General features: G+C 42.9%; 1 protein-coding gene and 1 long non-coding RNA gene across 3 annotated transcripts in view; one reads left to right on the forward strand and one right to left on the reverse strand.

Annotated features, from left to right (window-relative positions):
• frmd4b (FERM domain containing 4B) overlaps positions 1–24965 on the reverse strand; it is a 285193-nt gene that overhangs the window by 31038 nt on the left and 229190 nt on the right. For both annotated transcript variants that reach the window (XM_016991676.2, XM_008105390.3), the window contains 6 exons: positions 16773–16849; positions 15773–15911; positions 15146–15287; positions 5998–6131; positions 5765–5884; positions 3220–3451 (listed from right to left, as the gene is read on the reverse strand). In XM_016991676.2, the coding sequence (XP_016847165.1) occupies positions 3220–3451; positions 5765–5884; positions 5998–6131; positions 15146–15287; positions 15773–15911; positions 16773–16849 (844 nt within the window). The remainder of the gene's footprint in view (positions 1–3219; positions 3452–5764; positions 5885–5997; positions 6132–15145; positions 15288–15772; positions 15912–16772; positions 16850–24965) is intronic.
• Positions 1–24965, forward strand: part of LOC134295990 (uncharacterized) — a 72971-nt gene that overhangs the window by 16897 nt on the left and 31109 nt on the right. The window lies entirely within an intron of this gene.

Raw genomic sequence — 24965 nt, forward strand, 5'->3', positions numbered from 1 at the left:
CAGATTTGCCTAAGTCTGGGGGTTATACTTGTATTTGGGTGGTGGTGGATTTATTTAGTAAACTGGCTCATTTTATTCCTTGTTCAACCATTCCGGCGGCCCCTACGTTGGCCTTACTATTTACAAAGCACATCTATCGTTTGCACGGAGCACCCGAGGTGATTATTTCAGATAGGGCTCCGCAATTTGTGTCACGCTTTTGGAAACATTTCCATGAGTGTTTGGGGACTAAGTTAAACGTTTCTTCAGCTTTCCATCCGCAAACGGATGGACAGTCGGAACGGGTTAATGGGCTCTTAGAGCAATATCTGCGTTGTTTTTGTTTAGACCAACCCACGGCTTGGGTGAAGTGGCTACCGGTGGCGGAATTTGCTTACAACAATGCGGTGCACACATCTAGTCAGCATACGCCGTTTGAGCTAACTTATGGTTTTCACCCACGGGGAGGTGTGGCGCCGTCGACCAATGTGGTCTCTTCGGACCCTGTGTACCGCTCTACGGAAATGGCTGCATTGCATGATGTTGCCCGTCGCTTACTGCTGGAAGCTAAGGCAACGCAGAAGACTCAGGCTGACCGCCACAGGCAGGCAGGGGAGGAGTTGGAAGAAGGGGATTTGGTGTGGTTATCTTCCAAACATATTAAACAGGCTGGGGGAAAGTTTGCGCCTCGGTATTTGGGTCCCTTTCCTATCGTTAAAAAGATTTCTTCCGTTGCGTTTCGTTTGCGTTTACCGTCTAGTTTAAAGGTCCATCCAGTCTTTCATCGTTCACTGTTGAAACTTGATACCTCTAGTCGTCGTGGTGCTATAGCGGAGGGTATCACTGCCACTTCTCCGCCATCGGGGGAGGAGGCCTTTGTGAGAGGGGATAGTGTTATGATTGAGCCTCATGGCTCTGTTACTGACAGACGTGGGCGTAAGACTCCTCGGGAGTCAGATACTCTCGAGGAGCGAGAGAGAAAAAGACTGCGAGACATATTTGCAGCACCATCTGACGAAGAATCTTTCGAAGGGTTTACGGAGAGAATGGAGGAGGGGCTGGTTAGCTCAGAGGAGGATGAGATGGATTGGACTCGGGTAAGGGAGGAATTGGGTGCCACTGGCCATGATGGGACAGAAGATGAATGGGGACCTTCAGGATTAGACCCATGGCTTAGCTGGAGGGATGGGACGGGATCCACAGCTGGAGATGCTGTTGGGCGTAGTCAGAGGTGTTCCAGCTCTGACGAGGAAAGTGATGAGGAAACGCCCGGGTTAAGGAGGACAGCTGACAGTGATGAAGATTTGTAACTGGCATAAAATGGGGCTTGGGAGCAATTGCAAATTGCGTCGGGCAAGGTAATCTGGGCAAACGCTTGGGATCCGTGTGTGTGTGGGACGCTTCCCTGAAGACTTGTGTGCTTTCCTGTGCTGAGACGTAAGTTGATTGGAATCCAAGGTCAGACGGCGGGAGGGATTGTGTGGGCATTTGTTTGTGCAAACCTGTGCTTACTCTTATTAGCTTGACCTTCCGTCGTCTTTCTGACGGACGCCATCTCCTGCTTTGAGAACCCGGACTGAACTGACCACGGCTTGTCTTCCCCCCTTCTTGGACTTGGAAAAACTACAAACGTCTGCTTCTGGCTTTGATCTACGGAACGGAACTGGTCTACTCTACTTCTGCAATCCTTGGCTGAATTGCTCGTGTTGGAGATCCTGTCTACTGTGTGTGTGTGGGAGCGACGCAAGTTACTCTAAGCACAGTGCTGGCAGCAGAGAGGAATCTGCTGCCAATTAGTTGCATTCTTTGTATCTTTTGTTCCTTGGCTTTTGTTCTGTTAATACCTAGGCTGAAGCAAGCAGTTTGTTTTTACCCGGATTAAACTCCGGTTTAATCCGGTTTATCTTTTGAACATTTACTTTTGTCCCTTTTTGCTACTAAAGGCAAAAACTGCCTGGCCCTTGTGTTTTTACGGGCATTTTTGAGTTCTGTAATCTAATAAACTCTGTTACTTTGAATCTTGTGGCGTTCTGTCTTTGACAGTATGTGGCATTTGATTGTGCCATTGTGAGTCCCCCTGGGGAGAAGAGTGGTATATAAAATAAATAAATAAATAAATAAATAAACTATGACTGTATTGGGAGTGACTTAATTTAAAGAAGCCGAATCTAGATATTCTTATGGACAGACATGGAAGAGAGCTACTTTAAAACTATTGCAGGCATTTTGGATATTCTAGGCAGCGTTGCTCACCTTGGTGTGTGTTGTTTATGCATTCAGTCTTTCATGGGCCTGGGATTTTACATTCTGGGGCCACTGGCAACAGCTTGACAACATCTCTAACTACAGCTCTTACAAAAGACTTGTCTTTACAGGCACCTACACTTTCTTTTACAATGAATGTCTTAAATTTCCTATTATTGTGTTATTTACTTCTCAACAAGACACACTTCATTCTTGTCATTTTTCTGGATGCTCAAAAACTGACATGCCATTTTTACTCTTCTCTTTCATTCTCCTCTCCCTGCCATCTCTTCTTACATTTGTTGTTAAGTGAATGAGAACCCTTCTTTAACTGAGTGCTAGAATTATAATGAAACCAACATCAACTAAGACTTCTCTCCCCCTCATTGCTCTTTCAGACACAGAACATGAAGTTTCTGTTCAGATCAGCAACCGACTTAACAGAAACGAGGTACTACATTAGTTTCGGCAAGAAGGATGCCACAGTCCTTCTCTGCCCAGTAATTCTTGGGTTTGCATTCTCCCTTGAACATGCCTGTGCTTGTGCGGCTGCACTTTGTCTATATTCCCTTTCAACCACATCTTACATAAAACATTGCAGTTAGATTACAGGTAAGCTTCAGATTTTGCGGCAGCAGATATTGGGGGAGGAAACATTGGTTTTGCCTGGGCAAGACTATATGTTGCTTCTCTGATATTTGAATCCAAATCATGCATTTTATTTTATTCTATTTGATGGAAATACATACTTCAAATAAACTAGTATTAAAAACATTGCAGTTAGATTACAGGTAAGCTTCAGATTTTGCGGCAGCAGATATTGGGGGAGGAAACATTGATTTTGCCTGGGCAAGACTATATGTTGCTTGTCTGATATTTGAATCCAAATCATGCATTTTATTTTATTCTATTTGATGGAAATACATACTTCAAATAAACTAGTATTAAAAACAAACCCAGATCCTGCCCATCTGATTAGAACATCAATTTTGATACCTGATGGTAAGGTCAGGGTTGCCTTCTGAGCAGGTTTCTTCCCACACTTGATCCTATATTCATTAATGGAGTTCTCAATCTCTTGAAGCTTTTTCACTGCCTCGATGTATTCTTGCTTCCTTTTCTTTTTCACATTTTTGCACAAGTCAGGCTCACCAGCAAGCTTTTTTGAAGCCTCCACCAGCTTCTGCTGTATGAAAAAGTTGCTTTCCAGGTTCTGTAAAGTTGGGTCCTACAAAGAACAGAAGATAGAAATAAAAATGTGGATTTTACACACTGGACCCTAGATTTAAGATAAGCTTTAAAACCTGAGCAATGATTACAATAAAAAACACAGCGTAATGCACTCCATTATGTTTAATGAAGAATAGGTTGAATCTCTACAATCTTGTGCAGGATCAGATGGTGTAATGTTGAAAGCTGATGTCCTATACCATAGTCTCTACTTCTATCCTCAAATGCCACATATATACTGCATCAGTGTATCTCAGGAAGTAGTAATTCACAAAAAGCTGATGCTAAAATAAGCCAGCTGTAAAAGTACCACAAGATTCCATTTTCTGTCTTTCCACCCTCTCCTGTTTTATCCGTTTTACCATGACACTTTCAGGATGCTTATAAAATGGCCAACAAAAACTAAAATATCCAGATCTCTCCAGCATCATCAATGTGTTTGTGCAGCATTGCTGTGAACAAACTGCTTCCAAGCTCTTCTATAAAAAGTTTACCAAGGTCCAAACATTGATATAATGCTGTTCTGAAATGCAATTAGTCAATGTTTGCAAACAATTCTGAATGCCATAAATGAAAGGAGGCACACACAAGAGTAAAAAAAAAATCCAGTATCTTATTATGTCTTGCATCAAAAGCTTTTATATTGATATATACAAAAGACAGCTCTATTTTTATTTGCTTCATTTAAGACAGTGGTTCTCAACCTGTGGGTCCCCAGATGTTTTGGCCTTCAACTCCCAGAAATCCTAACAGCTGGTAAACTGGCTGGGATTTCTGGGAGTTGTAGGCCAAAACATCTGTGGAACCACAGGTTGAGAACCACTGATTTAAGAGAATGGGTTGCTATTGGCAAAGAGATCTGAAATACCCCAAAGCCACTAAGGAAGTTAAAAGTCAAGGCAGTTTGCATTTGAAGCATGCAAGGACATTATGATAACATACAAAGGTGCAAAGCAAGAGCTGGAATGCATATAATCTTTTTCCTGGAGAAGATCCCTGAACTTTGAAGTCTCTATATAACACATCCATATATAAATACAGACAAACATTGGTATTCAGGACTACCACAAAATAGGAGTTCTAGTCCTAAAAGTAGTTTCTCAAACTATATACTTCACCCTAATCAGCCTCTGCCAATCAACACATTTTTCTTTGTAGCATACAGGTGTATTGGGATTGAGAACCTATTTCAGTTTATTGTTTTTATAGCCTTGTAACAGAAGGCTAAATGGCATAATATAGTCAATGAAATTGTTATTTAAACTGTTTATCACAAATAATTTGGTTTTCTTACCCCCAATTCCTGGGTGGAACAAAGTCATTATCACTGTCACCATCAATATCGCTATCATTGCAGTGCACAGGGTAATTCTTCCTACCCAATCTATTTCTTACTGGGACATAATAGTTACAAAATTCCGACGATATGTGGAAGTTGAAAAAAAACTGCAATCCTTCAGAAAGTAAGGGATTAACTGCTAAGAGAGACCATTATTTGTAGAAAGAGGGTATGAAAACTCAATCTTATAGCCTCTCCTAAGGCTTCTCCTCTTACACCCCAGCAGAATGAAAACCACATCCTTTGATACACCTCTGCATGAATAAAGAGCATCTGTGTATCTATCAGGTTACTACAGCCAAGATTTTCAGCTTGTCTGTCCTCCTATGCTATTTCCCACTTTATCCCTGAGTAAGTGCCACAACAGTACCTAGCAGCCAACAAATAGTGCGATGACTTTTCAAAAAAAGTCAACTTACAAGGAATTCAAACTAAATATGCTGAAACTTCACACAACGAATTCACCCCATTCTCTTGCAAGGCAGCATTCCCTTTCAACAGCCACATGCTACCTAAGTGAGTTAAAGAGAGTAGTTTCTTAACCACCACATAAAGGTAAAACATGTATACAATCTAAAGAGAAGCCAGAGTAATTTGGTGGAACCAAATCTGTGAAGGACACTCCTATGTGTTACAAGCTTTCCTGAAACCAGCAGCTGCAATTCTCAGTAATTTAAATAAAGTCGGCTGAGGTTCTTGACTGAGACTAGATAGCTTCTAAAGCCATTACGTAAGAGCTAAATTCTGCACATAAATAATTAAGAGAGGCTTAATGTTCGCTTCAGAACGTGCCTGCACATATTTCCAGCAAACCTCCTGTCTAAGATCTCCTTTCACTAACTTGACAAAAACCAAACAGTAAAAATATATACCTCAAAGCCAACAGCAGCCTCAATGTTTTCAAAGGTGTTCCATTAGTACTTTTGGTTGCCCCATTTTGCCAATGAAACCTCCAACAGGACTTGTACTTACCTCTTCACTGGGAAGTAGGTTGTCATCCAATTTAAATGTTGTGCCAATACGCCTTCTGACATGAGGCGGTTTCTCTCCTGTGCTCAGAGGATATTCTTTGGGCATTTTCCCCGTGATTTCCTATGTGGAGGAAGAAAATGCAATGTTAGGAACAGTAGAATTAGTATGTTATGACACACCAGAAACACACACAGAAAGACACACACACATGGAAAGCAACAAATAGGCCTTACCGCTTCTCGTAAGCATATTTTCTTTAGCTCTTCCACTTTCTGCAGAAGCTTCTCCTGTAAAAGCTTTTCCTTCTTTCTCAATTCCAAGATCTTCTCTTTCTTTTGTTCTTCACCAACCTCTGAATCTTGAGAGCCTGTAAAAGCAAATCATTCTTATTATTTCTGACCCTTAGGCTTTGAAGGCAATTTATTTTGTGACCCTTCATCTGCACACAAGGAGGAGGGATTCACAGGCTTGGAAAAATGCTCAAGATTTACATTCTCAAAAAATGAAAAGAGAAAAACTAAAAGCAGCACTTCTTGTTGCTCACTCTTGTGATTGTTAATGCTCCTTTTCTTGGGTCTTGAACCAACAAAGTGATCTGACATTTTTTTCTTAGTTCAGAATGGATTTTTTCAAATCATAACCATATTACTTTGAAATGCAACAGGCACTTCTGATTCCAGCAGAGACAAACATGTATACACCTGCCCTATAAATGTCCAGACTCATGAGGTTGAAACACCAATCAGGAAATATGCAAAAACCAAGTTTCTGGTATTGCTTGATTTCTACCTTTCAATTTCTTGGGGGGATATTTCTTATAGCTCTAGAAGTACTAGCATCTGTAGATTGCCCTGGTCATTAAAGAGGGCTTTAAATATGTGTACAGTCAAAACAGTTAACATCTCTCCCCTCACTTCCCATTTGTAGTGAGGCAGGTGTGGGGAACATTTGCACTTCCCTCCAGATGTTATGGGCTACAAGTTGCACAATATTTTACCATTGGTCATGTTGGCACAGGCATCTGGTACCTGATGTCCAAAAAGAGCTCCCCACCCTTGTTCTACAGATATTCACGGTACAAAGCTATGTTATGTAGTTCAACCTCATACAACTAGACTTTTGTTCAGTATATTAAACTGCAAGCCTAAAATATGGGCAAAGTGGTTGCTGCATCGCTGACAGAGCTAGGGACTATACAGGATGCCTCTAAGTCTTGAGAGCTCCAGAACAGCTGAGTGAGGCAGAAAGAAGAAGATACCAACTTGTATCTACATGGTTCTTATGCTGCTCTGAATGTTGCTCACACCATTCAATTTACCTGCGCTAAATTAGAGCTGATGTCTTACTGTACTAGAGATCCATTAAAATAAATTTCCTTTCCTTAGAGACAATTGCTTGTTATGTGGCCATATAGGGTAAGGATGGGTAGAAAATAATATCTGTAGTGAGACTAGTTTTAGGAATGACATCATGCTAGCCTTTGCTTTCCTGCACAGAGAATAGATCAAAATGTCTGGTGGTAGAAAATGATACTGTTAAGTATCATCCCCTGCAGTCAATGATGCTGCTGACTTGAACTAATGTTGGCTCTCTGTATCCACAGTTTCTGCATCCATGGATTCTATCAGCCATGAATTGAAAATATTCAAAATAAAATTCCAAGTTTACATTAGGGGCATCATTTAGTACGCAACTGGAGCTCCCGGTGGCACAGTGGGTTAAAGTGCTGAGCTGCTGAATTTGCTGACTGAAAAGTTGGCAGTTCAAATTCGGAGAGAGGGGTGAGCTCCTGCTGTTAGCCCCATCTTTTGTTTGAAAACATGCAAATGTGAGTAGATCAATAGCTACTGCTCTGGCAGGAAGGTAACAGTGCTCCATGCAGTCACATGACCTTGGAGGTGTCTATGGACAATGCCAGCTCTTTGGCTTAAAAATGGAGATGAGCACCAACCACCAGAGTCGGACACGACTAGACTTAATGTCAGGGAAAAACGTTTACCTTTTTACCCTTTACCTATGACTTTAGCATCTTCATATTTTGGTATTCACAGTGTGTGTGGGTGTACGTGCATGCATGCTGAAGCCAAATCCCAATAGGTTTGAGGGCACACTGTAGCCTAGAAGAGAGGTTGTGTCAGGACCCAGGCTGCAGAGCACCAATAACCATACACAGAGGCCAGAATCTATCTAATATCTTTATTGTAGGAGTATATAAAGTTAATAAAAACAAGTGTAGAAAATAGTCCAGAAGTAGACCTTTCAGGAAAGGTCAAAATTAGTCCAAAGAAACAATGTCCAATATGAAATATTAAGGTCCAAAGTTGTAATCCAGTAACCGAAACACTCACTTTGCCAAGCAAAGTGAGGGGAGATGACAAGGTCCTTTAGTCCATGAAACTTAAGCAAGGCTAGGAAGTAAACTTGATTCTTGGAACACTAGGCTTAATTCAAGGCAACAAGAAACGAGGAGCAAGAACAGGATCCGTGGTAAATTCGTGGCGAGGTCCGGGAAGCAAGGCAAGGTCCGTGGAGCAAGACAAGGTCCTGGGAAGCAAGGCAAGGCTGGAAACGGGAACAAAGGGCTTGGACGCGGGAGTAGCATAGTCCACACACAACCTACTCCCGAAACTGACGAATTGACTCCGCAAGATTCCTACGTGGGCAAAACACCTAAATAGGGTCTCGTTTTCCCGCCAAAGAACAATTCTCTGGGGAACCAGAACCGAAAGCCATTCTCTGTGTCCAGATGCATGACTCCCTAAAGTTTCCCATGGGAAGCAGGCTTAATCAGCTGAATGCCTGGCAGCAATTCTAGCGCTCCTGCGAGACGCCTCTTGAGCGCCTTTCTGTTGTTTATAATAATCACGGCGAGAAAATGGGGGAGATTTCGGCTCAAGGCTTGTTTGGCCGACTTCTGGAAGGCAAATCTCCTGCAGGTGCAAGGGCTCCAATTCTGGCTGGAAAAGCTCCAATTCAGGCTGAAACGGTGGGAAACCTAAGTTTTCCTCTTCATCTGTCACAACAGTGCCAGGAGCGGGACTACATGGCCCATGAGTCATCACACTATCCCCCTCCTCAAGGCCCCCCTCAAAAATGGGCTCTCTTCCCGAGGTGCGGGGCCGCGGCTTGGCGGGGTAGGCCTGGTGGAAGCGGCGGGCTAAATCGGGGGCATGGACTGTGGAAGCGTCTTCCCAAGAGCGTTCTTCAGGGCCAAAACCTACCCAGTCAATGAGATACTGAAGGCGGCGGCGATGAAAGCGAGAATCCAAAATGTCCTGAACCTCGAATTCCTCCTCCCCATCCACCAAAACAGGAGTGGGGGCCGGTCGGTCTGCATCAGGGCGCACACCATCCGCCGGAAGGAGCAGGGAGTGATGAAACACTGGATGAATGCGCATAGAGCGCGGAAGTTGGAGTTTGAAAGTCACGGGGTTAAGTTGCGCCACCACTGGATAGGGACCAATGAAATGGGCATCTAGCTTCCGGCAAGGGCGGTGGGAGGGCAAAAAGCGAGTGGACAGAAGAACCCGGTCTCCTACCTTGATTTCGGGGCCCAGCTGGCGATGTTTGTCAGCGTGGCGTTTATAGTCCTCCTTGGCTTGGTCTAATTGCTGGAGCAAAAGTTGTTGCACCGCTGTGAGTTCTTGCAGCCAGTCCTCTGCTGCGGGAACTTCTGAGGTTTCAATGACAGAAGGAAAGAAACGTGGATGGAAGCCGTAGTTTGCAAAGAACGGGGTTTCTTTAGTTGAAGCCTGGACACCATTGTTGTAGGCAAACTCCGACAGCGGCAACAGGGTAGCCCAATTGTCCTGCTGATAGTTTACATAACAGCGAAGGTATTGTTCCAAAGTGGCATTGGTGCGCTCAGTTTGCCCATCCGTTTGGGGATGGTGAGCCGAAGATAAACGAGAGTCTATGCCCAATAGTTTTTGTAGTGCTCTCCAGAAACGAGAGGTGAATTGAGACCCACGGTCTGTGACCAAACTCTTGGGCAACCCATGTAATCTGAAAACATGCTGAAGGAATAAATCTGCAGTCTCTTTGGCCGTGGGGAGGCCATCGCAGGGAATGAAATGGGCTAACTTGGTAAAAAGGTCCACCACCACTAGGATCGTGGTGAATCCAAGGGAAGGTGGTAGGTCAGTGATAAAATCCGCAGAAATTATTTCCCATGGACGAGATGGAGTAGGAAGGGGATGCAGTAGCCCTGAGGGCTTCTCCCTTCTTGTCTTGGAACGCTGGCATACCGGGCAGGTATTGACATATTTTTCCACATCCTTGCGGATCTTGGGCCACCAGAAATCTCTTAGGATCAAATGCATGGTTTTAAATAATCCGAAATGCCCTGCTGGCTTGCAGTCATGACACAGACGAAGTGCCTTTTCCCTGCCCGGTCCTGGAGGGATGTAGACGTGATTTCTATAGCAAAGCAACCCATCCTTAAGCGAGAAGGGAAAATGCAGTCCTTGGCGAAGTTGATCTTGAGCCCAGGCATCCGCCTGTTGACTGGCCCTGATTTCCTGAGCACAAAGGGGCCCTGGAATAGAGGAAGTAGATTCAATTGGAGTGGATTTGGTGTTCCCCACTGTGAGCGTGGCAAAGTTCTCGGGCTGCAGCAATTGGGATTCAAAGGTCTCTCTGCGCCCTGCAGCATATTCTGGTTTCCGTGATAGAGCATCTGCTTGCTTGGTCTGAGCTGGGGTTACATAATGGATCTGGAAGTCAAAACGCTCAAAGAATAAAGCCCAGCGCTGCTGCCACTGATTTAACTTGCGGGCAGTTCTTAGATGTTCTAGATTCCGATGATCAGTATGGACCTCAATGGGAAATTTGGCCCCTTCTAACCAATGTCTCCAAGTTTCAAAGGCTGCCTTTATGGCCAAAAGTTCTTTTTCCCAAATAGTGTAATTTCTCTCTGGGGCTGTTAGTTGACGGGAGTAAAAAGCACAAGGGTGAAGATGATCTCCCACTGGTTGCAAGAGTACAGCCCCAATTGCCACATCGGAGGCGTCAGCCTGCACAACAAAAGGGGTTTTAGGATCTGGGTGCTGAAGGATTGGCTGGGACGTGAATAGTTTCTTTAGTTGCTGGAACCCTTTCTCTGCTTGCTCCGTCCAGCGGAAAGGCTGTTTCCCACGGATGCAGCTGGTGATTGGATCAGACCAGCGGGCAAAGTCTGGAATGAACTTGCGGTAATAGTTCGCGAACCCCAAGAAACGCTGCACCTCTTTCTTGTTGGTTGGCGCCCGCCATTCCAATACTGCTGAAACCTTTGCCGGGTCCATGGAGAGCCCTAGTGGCGAGACACGGTATCCCAGGAAATCTACCTCTTGTAGATCAAAAGCGCATTTTTCCAGCTTGGCATAAAGTCCATGATCCCGCAATCGTTGTAACACCATTCTGACGTGGTTCTGATGTTCTGATTGTGATCTAGAAAACACCAAAAAATCGTCCAAGTAGATGATCAAGAACCGATCTAGATAATCCTGAAAGATATCATTGACAAAATGCTGGAACGTTGCGGGAGCTCCACATAAACCGTAATTCATGACCAGGGACTTGAATAATCCAAATTTAGTCTGGAAGGCGGTTTTCCACTCGTCCCCCTCCCTGATGCGAACTAGATTATAAGCCCCCCGAAGATCCAGCTTGGTGTAAACCTTGGCCCCTCGAAGCCGGTCTAAAAGGTCCGAGATCAAAGGCAGGGGATAGCGGTTCCGCTTCGTGATATTGTTCAATGCTCTATAGTCCACCACCAAGCGTAGGTCCCCCGACTTCTTTTTCACAAACATCACTGGGGAAGCGGCTGGGGATTGAGAGGGTCTGATGAACCCCTTGCGGAGGTTTGACTCTATGAACTCCCTGAGAGCTTCTTGCTCTGGTTCAGTCAGGGAGTAGAGGTGTCCTCGCGGGATCGGGGCCCCCTCCACCAAGTCAATGGCACAATCAAAAGGTCTATGCGGGGGGCAGTTTCTCGGCTTCCTTCTCATTGAAAACATCCCAAAAGTCTGAGTATTTCTTGGGCAAGGTGATGATGGATTCAGCGTCTGTGGCATGGCAGACCTTGGCTACAAGACAATGGTTTTGGCAATATTTAGAAGCAAACTGCAGTTCTCTGTTGGTCCAAGAGATGCTGGGGTCGTGGAGTATCAGCCATGGGATCCCTAGAATCACAGGGAAATGAGGAACCTTGGTAACAAAGAAGGAAATCTCTTCCATATGTTCCCTTATCCACATTCTGGTGGGTTCAGTCCATTGGCTTACTGGACCTGTCTTTAGGGGGCGGCCATCTATGGCTTGCACCACCCGGGCGTTCTTGAAATCGTGATATTGTAATCCCAGAGAGTCGGCATACTCTCTATCAATGAAATTGTTTGTTGCTCCTGAGTCTATCATGGCATGGATCATGACGGGTCCTTTTTTTGCTGACCACAAGGTGACCACTAGGAGAAATAGGACCCCGGTTGGCGGCTCTTGAGTGGGGTTTTTGACCGGGTTGGCGAGCCTCTCTACGCCCGGTCGTTGGCTTCCCCCGCCGGCTTCGCGCCAGCCGCCCCGGCCGTCTCCGACTCCACGGAGGACGCCGCCGCCAAACGAGCGGCGGGCTTTCTTTTGGCTGGGCACTCTCTGGCAAAGTGGCCCCCGTCTCCGCAGTACCAACAGAGGTTTAAACGTTGGCGGCGGGCCTTCTCGGCAACGTCTAACCTGGGGCGCACATTGCCCAATTGCATTGGCACCTCCCCGCTTTCTCTGGGGTATGGGGCTGGTGGCGGGGGTCTCCACACTGGACGTGGTTGAACGCCGGCGGGAGCGGGAGGTTTTGCCCCAGCTCTCCCACTCTGGCCTCGGAGCCATTGTTTCCTGTTGGCAAGCATGACTTCGGCTCGTAAACATTGGTCAATAAGTCTTTCAAGAGAGTTCGGAGGATCCACCTTGGAGATTTCTTCCAACATCTCGATATTGAGACCCTCCCGAAACTGTCCTCTGAGGGCTATGTCATTCCAACCGGTGCTTTGAGCCAGCACTCGGAACTCGGCTATGTACTGGGACAAGGGCCTGTCCCCTTGAGAAAGGCGCCGGAGTTTGTGGCCGGCCGCCTCTAAATTGTCCTCGATCCCCCAAGTCGCCTTAAGGTGGTTTAGGAAGTTCTGCGCGGAACTTAGGTGTGGAGAGGCTTCATCGTACAGCGCCGTGGCCCAATTGGCCGCGGGGCCGTCCAGGAGACTGTAAATCCATGCCACCTTGATGTCTTCTTGGGGAAACTCGGCATGAAGGGCTTCTAGGTATGCCTGGCATTGACGACGGAAAACGTGAACCTTGGAAGCTTCTCCAGAAAACTTGGTTGGCAATGCCAGGGCAGGGAGACGGATTCCGCGTTCCTTCAAGCCCCGTATTTCTCCCTCCTGCGCATGGATCATATCACGGATTCTGTCCACTTCATCCTTGGCGATGGTGTAGCTGAGTGGCTGGTCTCCTGGCCCGGCTCCGGTAGACATTCTGACCTAGGTTAATTGGTGCTTAAGGTGGCGGAGTCAAACTGTCAGGACCCAGGCTGCAGAGCACCAATAACCATACACAGAGGCCAGAATCTATCTAATATCTTTATTGTAGGAGTATATAAAGTTAATAAAAACAAGTGTAGAAAATAGTCCAGAAGTAGACCTTTCAGGAAAGGTCAAAATTAGTCCAAAGAAACAATGTCCAATATGAAATATTAAGGTCCAAAGTTGTAATCCAGTAACCGAAACACTCACTTTGCCAAGCAAAGTGAGGGGAGATGACAAGGTCCTTTAGTCCATGAAACTTAAGCAAGGCTAGGAAGTAAACTTGATTCTTGGAACACTAGGCTTAATTCAAGGCAACAAGAAACGAGGAGCAAGAACAGGATCCGTGGTAAATTCGTGGCGAGGTCCGGGAAGCAAGGCAAGGTCCGTGGAGCAAGACAAGGTCCTGGGAAGCAAGGCAAGGCTGGAAACGGGAACAAAGGGCTTGGACGCGGGAGTAGCGTAGTCCACACACAACCTACTCCCGAAGCTGACGAATTGACTCCGCAAGATTCCTACGTGGGCAAAATACCTAAATAGGGTCTCGTTTTCCCGCCAAAGAACAATTCTCTGGGGAACCAGAACCGAAAGCCATTCTCTGTGTCCAGATGCATGACTCCCTAAAGTTTCCCATGGGAAGCAGGCTTAATCAGCTGAATGCCTGGCAGCAATTCTAGCGCTCCTGCGAGACGCCTCTTGAGCGCCTTTCTGTTGTTTATAATAATCACGGCGAGAAAATGGGGGAGATTTCGGCTCAAGGCTTGTTTGGCCGACTTCTGGAAGGCAAATCTCCTGCAGGTGCAAGGGCTCCAATTCTGGCTGGAAAAGCTCCAATTCAGGCTGAAACGGTGGGAAACCTAAGTTTTCCTCTTCATCTGTCACAACAGTGCCAGGAGCGGGACTACATGGCCCATGAGTCATCACAGGTTGGTAAGCCTATAGGCTACTGTGACTTCCTACCCCAATTAGTTTGAGAATGTCCCGATGCCTCTAGAGCTCTCTTCCTCACTCCCTGTCCTTTTTTTCCAGATTAAAAACAACGTATTTCAGTATTAGAGGCTACTCCCCCTCCCCAAATATCCTATAAATGACTATTCATGTTCCACATGGGCTTCTGTAGATGTAATTTGCCATTTTCATGCCATTTCCTACCAACATCACTGAGTCGAGAGTTAGAGGATGCAGATGTAGCCAGTCAGGGTCCATAGATGGGCAAAGCTGCCCATTCCTGAACTAGAACCTGGCAGGTGGTTCTAGAAAAAACAGATTGCATACTTGTAAGGGATGGAATGTGGAGCAAGAGTTGGCACTCACTTCCTTTAGACATTCTAGATAAAACTGCAGGTGTTTAAAGCAATCTTGGATTTACTCTTATGATCACTTATTTTGATGTGATTCTTGGGGAGAGGAACACATGCACCCACAATTTAAACTGGCTGGTGTTGCTTGGTCTTTTCTTTGTTCTGACATGATTGCCACATTGTTTGTTTTTAAAGACATCTCTCCATGTCATGGCTTGCAATCCAAAATAAGTAAATGGAAGGAGGCGCACAGGAAGAAAAATTCTTGTTCCTTGTGCCTCCTCACCTGAAAACCTGTCTGTAGAGTGGAGCATGTCTCTTGAATAACGTGAAACACAAGGAGTTTCTGGGGCAGGGTGGAAATGGCCTACATTTCTGGCTTAAGCCAGCCATGACTATGTAGGACTTAGAATGGAATGGCTTAGATGGGACAAGTCTCTACCTGATTTGAGGTGACTGTACCCTCCTCAAGCAGCCTCACACGTCCCCTCCTAACCGTCCAGAAAAGTAGCATTGAAACAAGACAGACATCTTACCTGAAGATATTAAGCTGCCATTGCTGGCCATTATAAGTTGATTCTTAGCCTCCAAAGCTGCTAGTTTTGAAACTTTTGGGGTTCCCATATCTGTAAGGTCCATTGCAATATCATCCAAACTTCTCGCTGAGGGAATTTTTGCCTGAAAATAATTTAAATGGACATATAAAATCATATTATTGTCAGGTTATCTCTAATGAAATATCCAAACCAAAAGTTATGGGACGTGGCATTTCATTATGCTTGAAGGTCTAAAATGGTTTCTTCACTACTTAACATATTTCCTGAGCATTGATTACTAAGACATGAACCAGGCTGAATAATTAGATCTCTTCTGAAAGATCAAGCAACAGTTGCCAAGTTACCAAAGTTTTTCAACCACCAGAGGTCATTTGTGGTGAGTCAAAATAATGTTTAAGTAACCACAGAGGGATGCATTTGCCAATTAGAATTTCTATCTTTACACTGTCAATAAACCACAGATGACTAATCTGTATATTTTTGGGCAGGTGGGCTGGAAAATGTTGAGGGTTCATTTCCAAGGGGGATATAATTATGTAGAGGGTATTCCAGATGCAAAGGACAGATCTACATTCTAAGAAATGGCACTTAATCATTTTAACTTACTTTGCTTTGCTTTCTGTCCAAGTAAAACTGATGTTGACTGATTGCCATAACCCAGATGGACTTGATCAGAGAAGTGTTTGCATACCAGGTTTGCACTACGAGGCCACTGTGTCCAAAAGTCCTTCTTGACACCGAGATTCTGAAGCAGAATTTAGAAAAACTATATGAAGTTGTTGCTGAGACATCCATATACCCCTCCATGCCCTTTTAAAACAGATAAATGAAACACATTCTTGACTATAGTGGCTAAAACACAAACCTATATCCTTCTAAATAACTGGCAACTATAGTTTTACTTTTTAGTATGTAACCTATTTCTGCTCATCAACTGGTCAAACAATGCCAGGGCTTGGACCGCCATAGGAGAATGGCTGACACGATGAAATGCTCCTCAAAACAAACAATTCCTTTCACACAGAAAATTAGATATCAGTAACAAGTTTTCCATATTTAATAAGTACAATAATAATTATTGTATGGAGGGTTTTTCAGTCATGACAGATCAATGGAAGATGTACAATCCAGATATAGCTTCACCACCTCAGTGAGAAAGAAGTTTCTGTTACATTCAGACCCTTGACTTTACTTTTTTAGAAAGCAGAGCTACATATACAAAAAATCCCTCTCTTCAGGTGTACAATATACAGTTGGGAGCCTAAGAGAACATTTTTGGCAATACCAGAGCTGGTGAAGAAAAATAAAATTCAAAGCAGAACATGCTCTGATGGAGAAGGAGGAGAGTGACCTAACTGACCTCTTTCAAAACTAGAATGGCATCCGCTGGAACAAACTTTCATGTGTGATACCAACATTAGGGAGAGCACAGATTTTAGGACAGCTGTCTTTCTACACAACCACCCTGGCTTGAATTGCAGTGTAGGATTTCCCATTCCTATTTTCACTGGAAAAAAATCCTATCAATTGAACAATACTATTGGGAGTCCAATCTTTAGAATTCAATGCATGAAAAACAGATTATATCTTGACATTGCACACTCACCTACGAGGATCATGAACCTCAACAGCAAACTTCTTCTCACGGAAATAGAGATTCTCCAGTTGTTTCCATTGAAATAACTGAGGAAAAAAAATAGGAAACTCAATGATTTAAGAACTGTATCACATTATTAACAATTTTATGGAGTTTTCATTTGAGAGAAACTCAAGTTACAGTTGAGGATTAATGTATCAAAATGTTTTCATACCATAGGCATTTGTACCATGTAATACATTATTGTTTTAGTTGTAACAACACATATTACAAATGGTACTGGTCACATAGTTTTACAGTAGATTAATAATAATAATAATAATAATAATAATAATAATAATAATAATAATAATAATAATTTTTTTTTCTTATACCCCGCCCCATCTCCCCGAAGGGACTCGGGGCGGCTTACATGGGGCCAAGCCTGAATAGAACAATAAAAACAAGACAAGAAACCAATGAAACCAATAATCAAACCATAAAAACAAGTCATAAAAATGTAATAATGTAATGCCTTTTCTTGCTGTCCTATACTCAACCCTCAACCAATCTTTTCACTATGTGTCTTTAATAAACAATGCTCTGTAAGAAGCATATCAAACATTATTTCCCTTCTCTGAACAATGTTTTATCCAGACCGAACTGAATAGTCTGAATCCCAATGGTGGTCCCAACTAAAGCAAATCCATTGATGCAACTGAACTTACAAAGTGTTGCCTTATCAGGTTATAATTGATTCAACAGTTTATTCTAGTTAGTCTAACAATAGGATTTTGTCCAATGTAAGAAAGAAAAAAGATAAAATGTAAACATTTTCTTCATAAGATCATGGTACCTCCTCACACATAGTTCTGGTTTACTTTGTTCATAGCCTGGGCTTCAGAAGCATCTAACAATGGAGCATGAATCCATCCTTTAAAAAGCTTGACTATCAGATTATGAAGTCACACAATCCCACATCCCATATAAGACTAATTTGATAATGTCATTTTGTGAATACTGCTCAAGATATAAAATTGTATTCTGACTGCATCGTGCTTTCTTCCTCAGGATTCAACATAATTCCTTTTATGGAAATCATGAGCTCATCATAATGAAAGCCATTTCAGGGTTGTTGTATGCTTTCCAGGCTGTATGGCCATGTTCTAGAAGTATTCTCTCCTGACGTTTCGCCCACATCTATGGCAGGCATTCTAGAACATGGCCATAAAGCCCGGAAAACATACAACAACCCTGTGATCCCGGCCATGAAAGCCTTTGACAACACAAAGCCATTTCAGAAGTCTACTCCAGATGGATAGTCCCCTCTACAGATAAAGCCATAACCACCAATTGGCCTGTTGGAAGGACTTCAAAAAACAGAGAAAACGACTAAGGCAGGCAGAAGATTGCCCCACATTGCTGCTTTACCCAAACAGCCTTCTCTTCCTCCACACATAATTTATATTTTATCTTGATTATAGGTAGCAGTCACCTTGGAAGTTTTTTATTGTTGAAAACTAAAAGAGGGGTATTAATTGTAATAATGATTAAACATCAACTGTAGCAAATGATACTAAACTTAAACACAATAAACAATCTAGGCTAGGACAGTTCTGGTTATTTACACCAGTGTAACAAGGGGTTATGTCAGCATAAGTACTTATAAAGATGCTGTGCAAAGAAGTATCCACTACTTGTTTCTGTAGTGTCTTCCCACTATGTAATGTAGTTTCCTGGTCACTGGCTGGCTGTTTTGTGCAGACAGGGAAATGAGCTGTCTTTGTCCTTTAGTGTAAAAACACAGGAGTTTTTCATCCCAGCAGCTCTTTTATAATAATCATCTGAGTGTTCAGTTACTGTGTAGGTGGTGAAGGCTACAACACAACACTTATTTACCTGAGTACATCATGGAATTCAATGAGCCTGAATTAAATGAGCCTGGCTTCTAAACAGATATGTATAGAGTTATAGTGTAGGTAGCATTTTTCAATAAAGAAATACTATTAGTTCTTCTGGCTAATCCAAATATGTTAATACAGGAACTTGACTGCAACATTGAACGTAAGTGAAATTACTGCACATAAAACATAGTTGTGAACTGTAGCCATTCATTTCTTTTGTCTTCCTTAATTATGTTTTGCTTTTTAGCATACTACTGATAAAGACATCTGAAAACCAAGATTGATGGTCAAGTTCTCCACGACATCTTGATAGTATACACCCAGTTCCCATCTCTGGAAAAACTACCTTTGGTAACATGACATTTTTTACATAAGCTCAGCGCTATGACAATAATGTCCATGTGGCATCATGGAGGAAAGCCATCTCCACAGTAACCTTAAGAAAGAGAACAGAAAAGCCTTCTGCACCCACTCCCCCGTCTCTGTATTAGGCCATCCTCTATCAGTCGGGTGCTCTCTAGTTGTTTGACCACTACTTCCTATCTAGCAGGGCAACTCATTGGTGATGAGGAAATTGTAATGTAACACATCTAGGAAGCACCATGTTGGTGAAGGCTGCATTAAACATCAGTGATGCAGCTCAGAATCTGATCCATTTTCCAGAATCTATAGAACAAAGACCCAGAGAATGTGTGGGATGAGGTTGGGTGCAGAAATTCAAGCAGGACAATAAAAAGCAACAGATGTTTTGGCAACAGATGACAGAAGTGGAAGATATGTGCCCCTCCAAATATTGAACTGCTGCTCTCATCAATCAGCATAGGCAATGATGAAGGATAATAAGAGTTGCAGTCCAGCAACACTTGGATGTACCCAGAGAATAATGATCTTTCAGCCCACATCAGAGTTGGTTGGTAGTTTGCTTGTCAGTGGGCTGATGAAGAAGCTCTGCATTTTAGTCTGAAGTGTAAAGGACTAGCCAAGGCAATGAGCATTTTTTGGGAGTTGAATGAGCATCCTGAATAATTGCTTGAAATTATTTCACTGCCATGGTAAATGCCAGTCACCACTGGTATAGTATGCTAGTCATCATTCATGGGGCCAGGATCTGGGGTTTCATTTATCCGTGCATGATGAAGTATATGCTCTCCAGGTATTTCCTAGGTCTTCCAGCATGACTTTTTGCTATATTTCAATAGGGTTCATGGTTATCTATGATTTGTATATCCACACCAAATCCAAGAAAATACTTCCCATAGATATGAGGGTTGCACTATACATATGACTTCCTCTATGTGAAGTGGCAATAAAGGTTAAGAAGCACAAATTGCACTGGAAGCAATGTGTTACATTTTTAAAGTACTACTAGAGACCAATATGCTGATACACATGAGGCAGGTTTACCTGAACTTCACCAGAAAAAAATATAATCAATAAAAATCTCATATACAAGTTTGACTGCATAAAATATTTAATGGCAGCATTTTCAAAAAGATAAAATGGGAAATGTAAGAAAACCATTTTTGTTTTACTAGGATTGTTAATAAATAATAAGATGCAATTATGATTTATCCAGTACTAGTTTATGTAGTGTAGTAAAAATAAATTTGTTTGGAGGCCTAATGTTGTGACTGCGCCTTCGGGGATTATGGTTGATGGTGATGGAATTCGAAGAGGAAGAAAAAACCCTCGTGATGAGGGTTCACTGGAGGAGTTGCGCAGGAAGCGACTTAGAGAGCTATATGGGGGATCTTCTGAGGAAGATTCAGATGGGGAGATGGATGCTGAAGAACAGGTGGTGGCTGGGGAAGCGGGCACTGAATGGGCACAGCCACCGGAGATGTCTGGGGATTTGGGGTCTATGGATACTTCTGAACCTGGGGTTTCTGCAGGAGCTGATCCCAATTGGGATGCTTGGAGAAGGGAGGATGGTTCTTTAAGTGTTCATGGGGCTAAGTGTGGGCAGGATGATTGGGACTCTGACGAATTGCTAGGTACTCCAGATCCACGAGCTCTAGCTGTGTGGAGTTCAGACTCTGAGTAGATTTGGGACACCTGGTGTTTGGGTGTGAGTGTTTGGTCACCCAGGAGGAAGGGGAATAAAATGGGAATGTTTGGCCAGTGAACTTTGCGTGTGGCAAGGTGTTGCTGAGGCGCCATTGGGATCTCTGTGCTCTCGTGAAGACTGGACTTGGACTGTGATTCGGATCTGCTGATACCATCTTTGTGCCTTTTCGTGGACCTGGTTTGGATGACTGCACCCTCTTCGGACTCTGGATTGGTATTTGACCTGGCTTCTGTCTTCGCCCTCTGACTGACTATTTCTCCCGGCTTCTGACTACTGGTTTGTCTTTCGGAATTTCTGCTGCCTCCTGACCTGACCTTGGATTCTTCTGACGACGGCTATTCATCATCCCTTTGAGGCTCTCGGCTTAGCTGCACCGTGGAAGCAGTTTTACTGCTTTTCTAGTTTGTTTATTTTCCAGCAATTAACTCTATTTGTTTTCCAAAGCTGAATTGAAGCGTTATTTAGTTTTTTATTGAATGCCAGCATGGGAAATTAGCGTGGCTCATTTTTGAATTACTATTGTCCAATCTACTCTCGAAACACTGATAAGTGAAGTGTTTCAAGGATATTTCCTGTGTTTATGTTATTTTTTGGCTTATCTTCGGAATAAACTCTGTTTTGTAACTGGCGTCTGACTCTTGACTTAGATCAGCAACAAATGCATGTAGGCAAAGGAGTTGGAGAATTATAACCTAACCATGCATAGTACACTGCAACAACATGTAGAGCATGACCCCAATGGCACAATAACATCAAATTAGAACTAGAAAACACCATGCAACTAGGGACTTTGGTGGCCTTCCGACCCATCAGCCGTACCCAATACAATCAATGGTAAGAGACTCTGGAAGGTAGAGTCCAATAGCATCAGTAGCATCAGAAGAATCACTGTTGTTATCAGTAGGCTCTGCAGAGACCTATGTGATAATTAACTACTTCTTTGCCTGCTTTGATGTCTTTATCACAAAGAGCACAAAATAAGAAAAAGTAGAATAGATATAAATCTAAGACATTTTCTGATGCAGATCAGTTTGGTATTAAGTATTACTGCACACTGGAACTAATAACGTACATTTGCTAGTATTGGAAAGCCAACTATACTATAGGTAAATATATCATAAAAGGTAAAGGTTTTCCCCTGGCGTTAAGTCCAGTCGTGACTGACTCTGGGGGTTGGTGCTCATCTCCATTTCTAAGCCGAAGAGCCGGCGTTGTCCATAGACACCTCCAAGGTCATGTGGCTGGCATGACTGCATGAAGTGCTGTTACCTTCCCACAGGAGTGGTACCTATTGATCTACTCACATTTACATGTTTTCGAACTGCTAGGTAGGTAGGAGCTGGGACTAACAGCGGGTGCTCATTCCGCTCCGGGGATTTGAACCTGGGACCTTTCGGTCTGCAAGTTCAGCAGCTCAGTGCTTTAACACACTGCGCCACCACCAGGGGCCCAAATATATCATATTAATAAAAAAATATATCATATTCAATCCAATAGAATTTCAAATGAATATTAATATTGGGCCACACAAGAGTCTGATAGTTTTTGTATTGTTATGGATAGCTTTTATATAGTTGATGCTTATACTACAATCTAGTGTAAAAGTCTTACTTCTCGCAGATTTTACTAGGAAAAGTGTTAAGTGGATACTTTATCCTGCAGTTATCATAGTGTTGTGAATGTGAATATACTGTTTGGTAAGACTATCCTTTCATGGTATCATTTTAAAAACCCTTGTATTGGATGCATTATTGTGATAACATATATTCAGAAGTCAGCTTTCTTGTATGAAAATTATAGAGAAAAATAATCTTAAAGATTATTTGTATTCTTAAAAGAGATTTTGAATTCTTTCAGAGAAATTGAAATGTGAACTCTGTTCCTCTATGGTTGAAGAGTACCTGAAAGCTGTTCTGCTTATACCACAATCTGATTGAGTCTGGCATTCAGGTGCTGGCAGAAACAGTTATGCCTTAGGGATCTCTGTATAGGAAATGCCCGATGTATTGCACAGTTCCTGAAATCAGTTCCATGTTCCACCTTTCAGTGGGAACAGGAAATAAGAGTGAAGCAACAGAGTGGGTGAAGAAACAAGAAACATGAGTGGAGATGAAGAGTAGGGTCCTATTGAATAGTCCAAGTTATAGTGGGAAGAATCAATCAACGGTTGGATGGTGAGACAACACCTAATTCATTCAGTGGCTGTACTCTAATTGGGTAACAGTAGGAGTCAGTTTGTGGGAAATGAGGGACCTGGTGAACAGAAGGGCAGTATAATGAAAGGGTGGGGAGATATTGTATCCTAGCCATTAATCTGATGTTCTGTTGGAAATGTAAGCAGCTGATTAATACTGAGATCAGCAGGACATTCGCTCTGAGCAGCCTACATGAATTGGCAGCTCTTCTGAAGAATCTTCTCTAGCTTTACTCAGAGATGTCAATGACTGAACCATTAAATTACACCCCCTTTCCTTATTCCATGCCAGATAATCCAACTTCCCATGGAGAAATGTTTCCCTCTGTTCTTGACCAATCCAAGGCAATCGTTATCATCTATCAACAAACTAGAGATAGTCCCCTTTTGACCCTCTGAGCTTATAGACCAGTGGTTCTCAACCTGGGGTCCCCAGATGTTTTTGGCCTTCAACTTTCAGAAATCCTAACAGCGGGTAAACTGGCCAGGATTTCTAGCAGTTGTAGGCCAAAAACATCTGGGGACCCCAGGTTGAGAACCACTAGTATAGACAGAAGGTACATCTACACTTTAGAATTAATGCAGTTTGATACAACCTTAACTACCATGGCTCAGTGCTATGGAAGCATGGGAGTTGTAGTTTTGCGAAGTCTTTAGCCTTCTCTGCCAAAGAGTGCTAGAGCCTCACCAAAGTACAACTTCAAGGATTCCATAGCATTGAACCATGGTGATTATAGTTGTGTCAAAATGCATTAATTCTACACTGTAAAGCCCTTCTCAGTTGCTGTAAAACAAAGCTAGCAAGTTTTCATAGCTGCTTCAGGGACAATCAAGAGACAACGAGTTTGCCCAGGTGGAGTCTATAGAGCAAGTGAGGTACTAAACCTTTTGTTGTCAGTGTTGATGTATGAGATGAGGAGATACCCCAAGGGTTGGTATTTGGGTTATGAAAACAATTTCCCTGCTTGCTGGGCAAATCAAAGTGAAGGCAGAGCATTTTAGAATGGCACAATTCCAGGTTTCATCTAGCCTTTCCGCCTCTCATAAAGAATTACTCTATTTAAGTAATTTTTGGTTGGGCCAATAAAGACTCCACTGTTTTGTGGATTTTGGACATTATTGTGTTTAAGTAATTTACTGGACAATCAATTCTGCACATACTTTTGGGGAAATAAATTCCATGGTCTACTGACAATCCCAAGTTCACTGTTCTTAGGAATGCAATCCTACAATTTTCTCTCATGAATGTTAAGCTAAAAGTAAACTCCAACCTGGATTACTTTCCACTACATGTAGGTAAGAATATAAGACTGCTCTGAACAAAAGTGTTATTCAGTGCTTGGAAAAGCTACTTTTTTGGAAAACCATTCTGGAAATTACCCAGCCAGCATACTAGGGCTCATGTTAGCTAAAGGATTCTGGGGGTTAATTTGAAAAAAAAGTGCCTTTTCTAAACTCTGGTTGTATTTAGTCCTTTAAATGTAATTGTATACACACATTAACTGTCTTTTGAGCAGTCATCCAAAGGATCCAATTCAACAAACGCAGTGTATGCAGCTGCTAAGTTTGCAGTGTATGTCCACAAAAGGACTCAGTGAGAAATTTCATGTTTCTTATATACAACAGTGGGATATAATATTTTGAATAACTCTATACCATTGCAGCTGCTAAACATAAACTCTAGTCCACAGCACTAGGCAACCATACAATTCTAATACACAAAAGATTACATTTTTGAATGCACTTATCTCGTGCCATAAATAAAGCCTAATCCTTCACATGTGTCCACAAGAAGAGCCAAGGACTGCTCATTTTGCAAGCCTTTCATCTTCAAAAATCTTGCCAATTCTAAACTGCATCTGTGCCCAAACTGTGTTATATGATGATTTTATTAAAAAGTGCTACACATAAAACCAAATTGTGGTTTCAAACAAACAAAAAACAAACCCAAACACTTCTTACATGCTAGAATGCATCAACAATCTTTACTGTTGACAAATCCAAACCGAGTTCCATAAAACCAGTATAAACACCCCCAAAATAGCATATAGGTTTTT

This window comes from Anolis carolinensis, chromosome 2 (genome assembly GCF_035594765.1).
Source record: "Anolis carolinensis isolate JA03-04 chromosome 2, rAnoCar3.1.pri, whole genome shotgun sequence".
In the NCBI taxonomy this organism is placed as follows: Eukaryota; Metazoa; Chordata; class Lepidosauria; order Squamata; family Dactyloidae; genus Anolis; species Anolis carolinensis.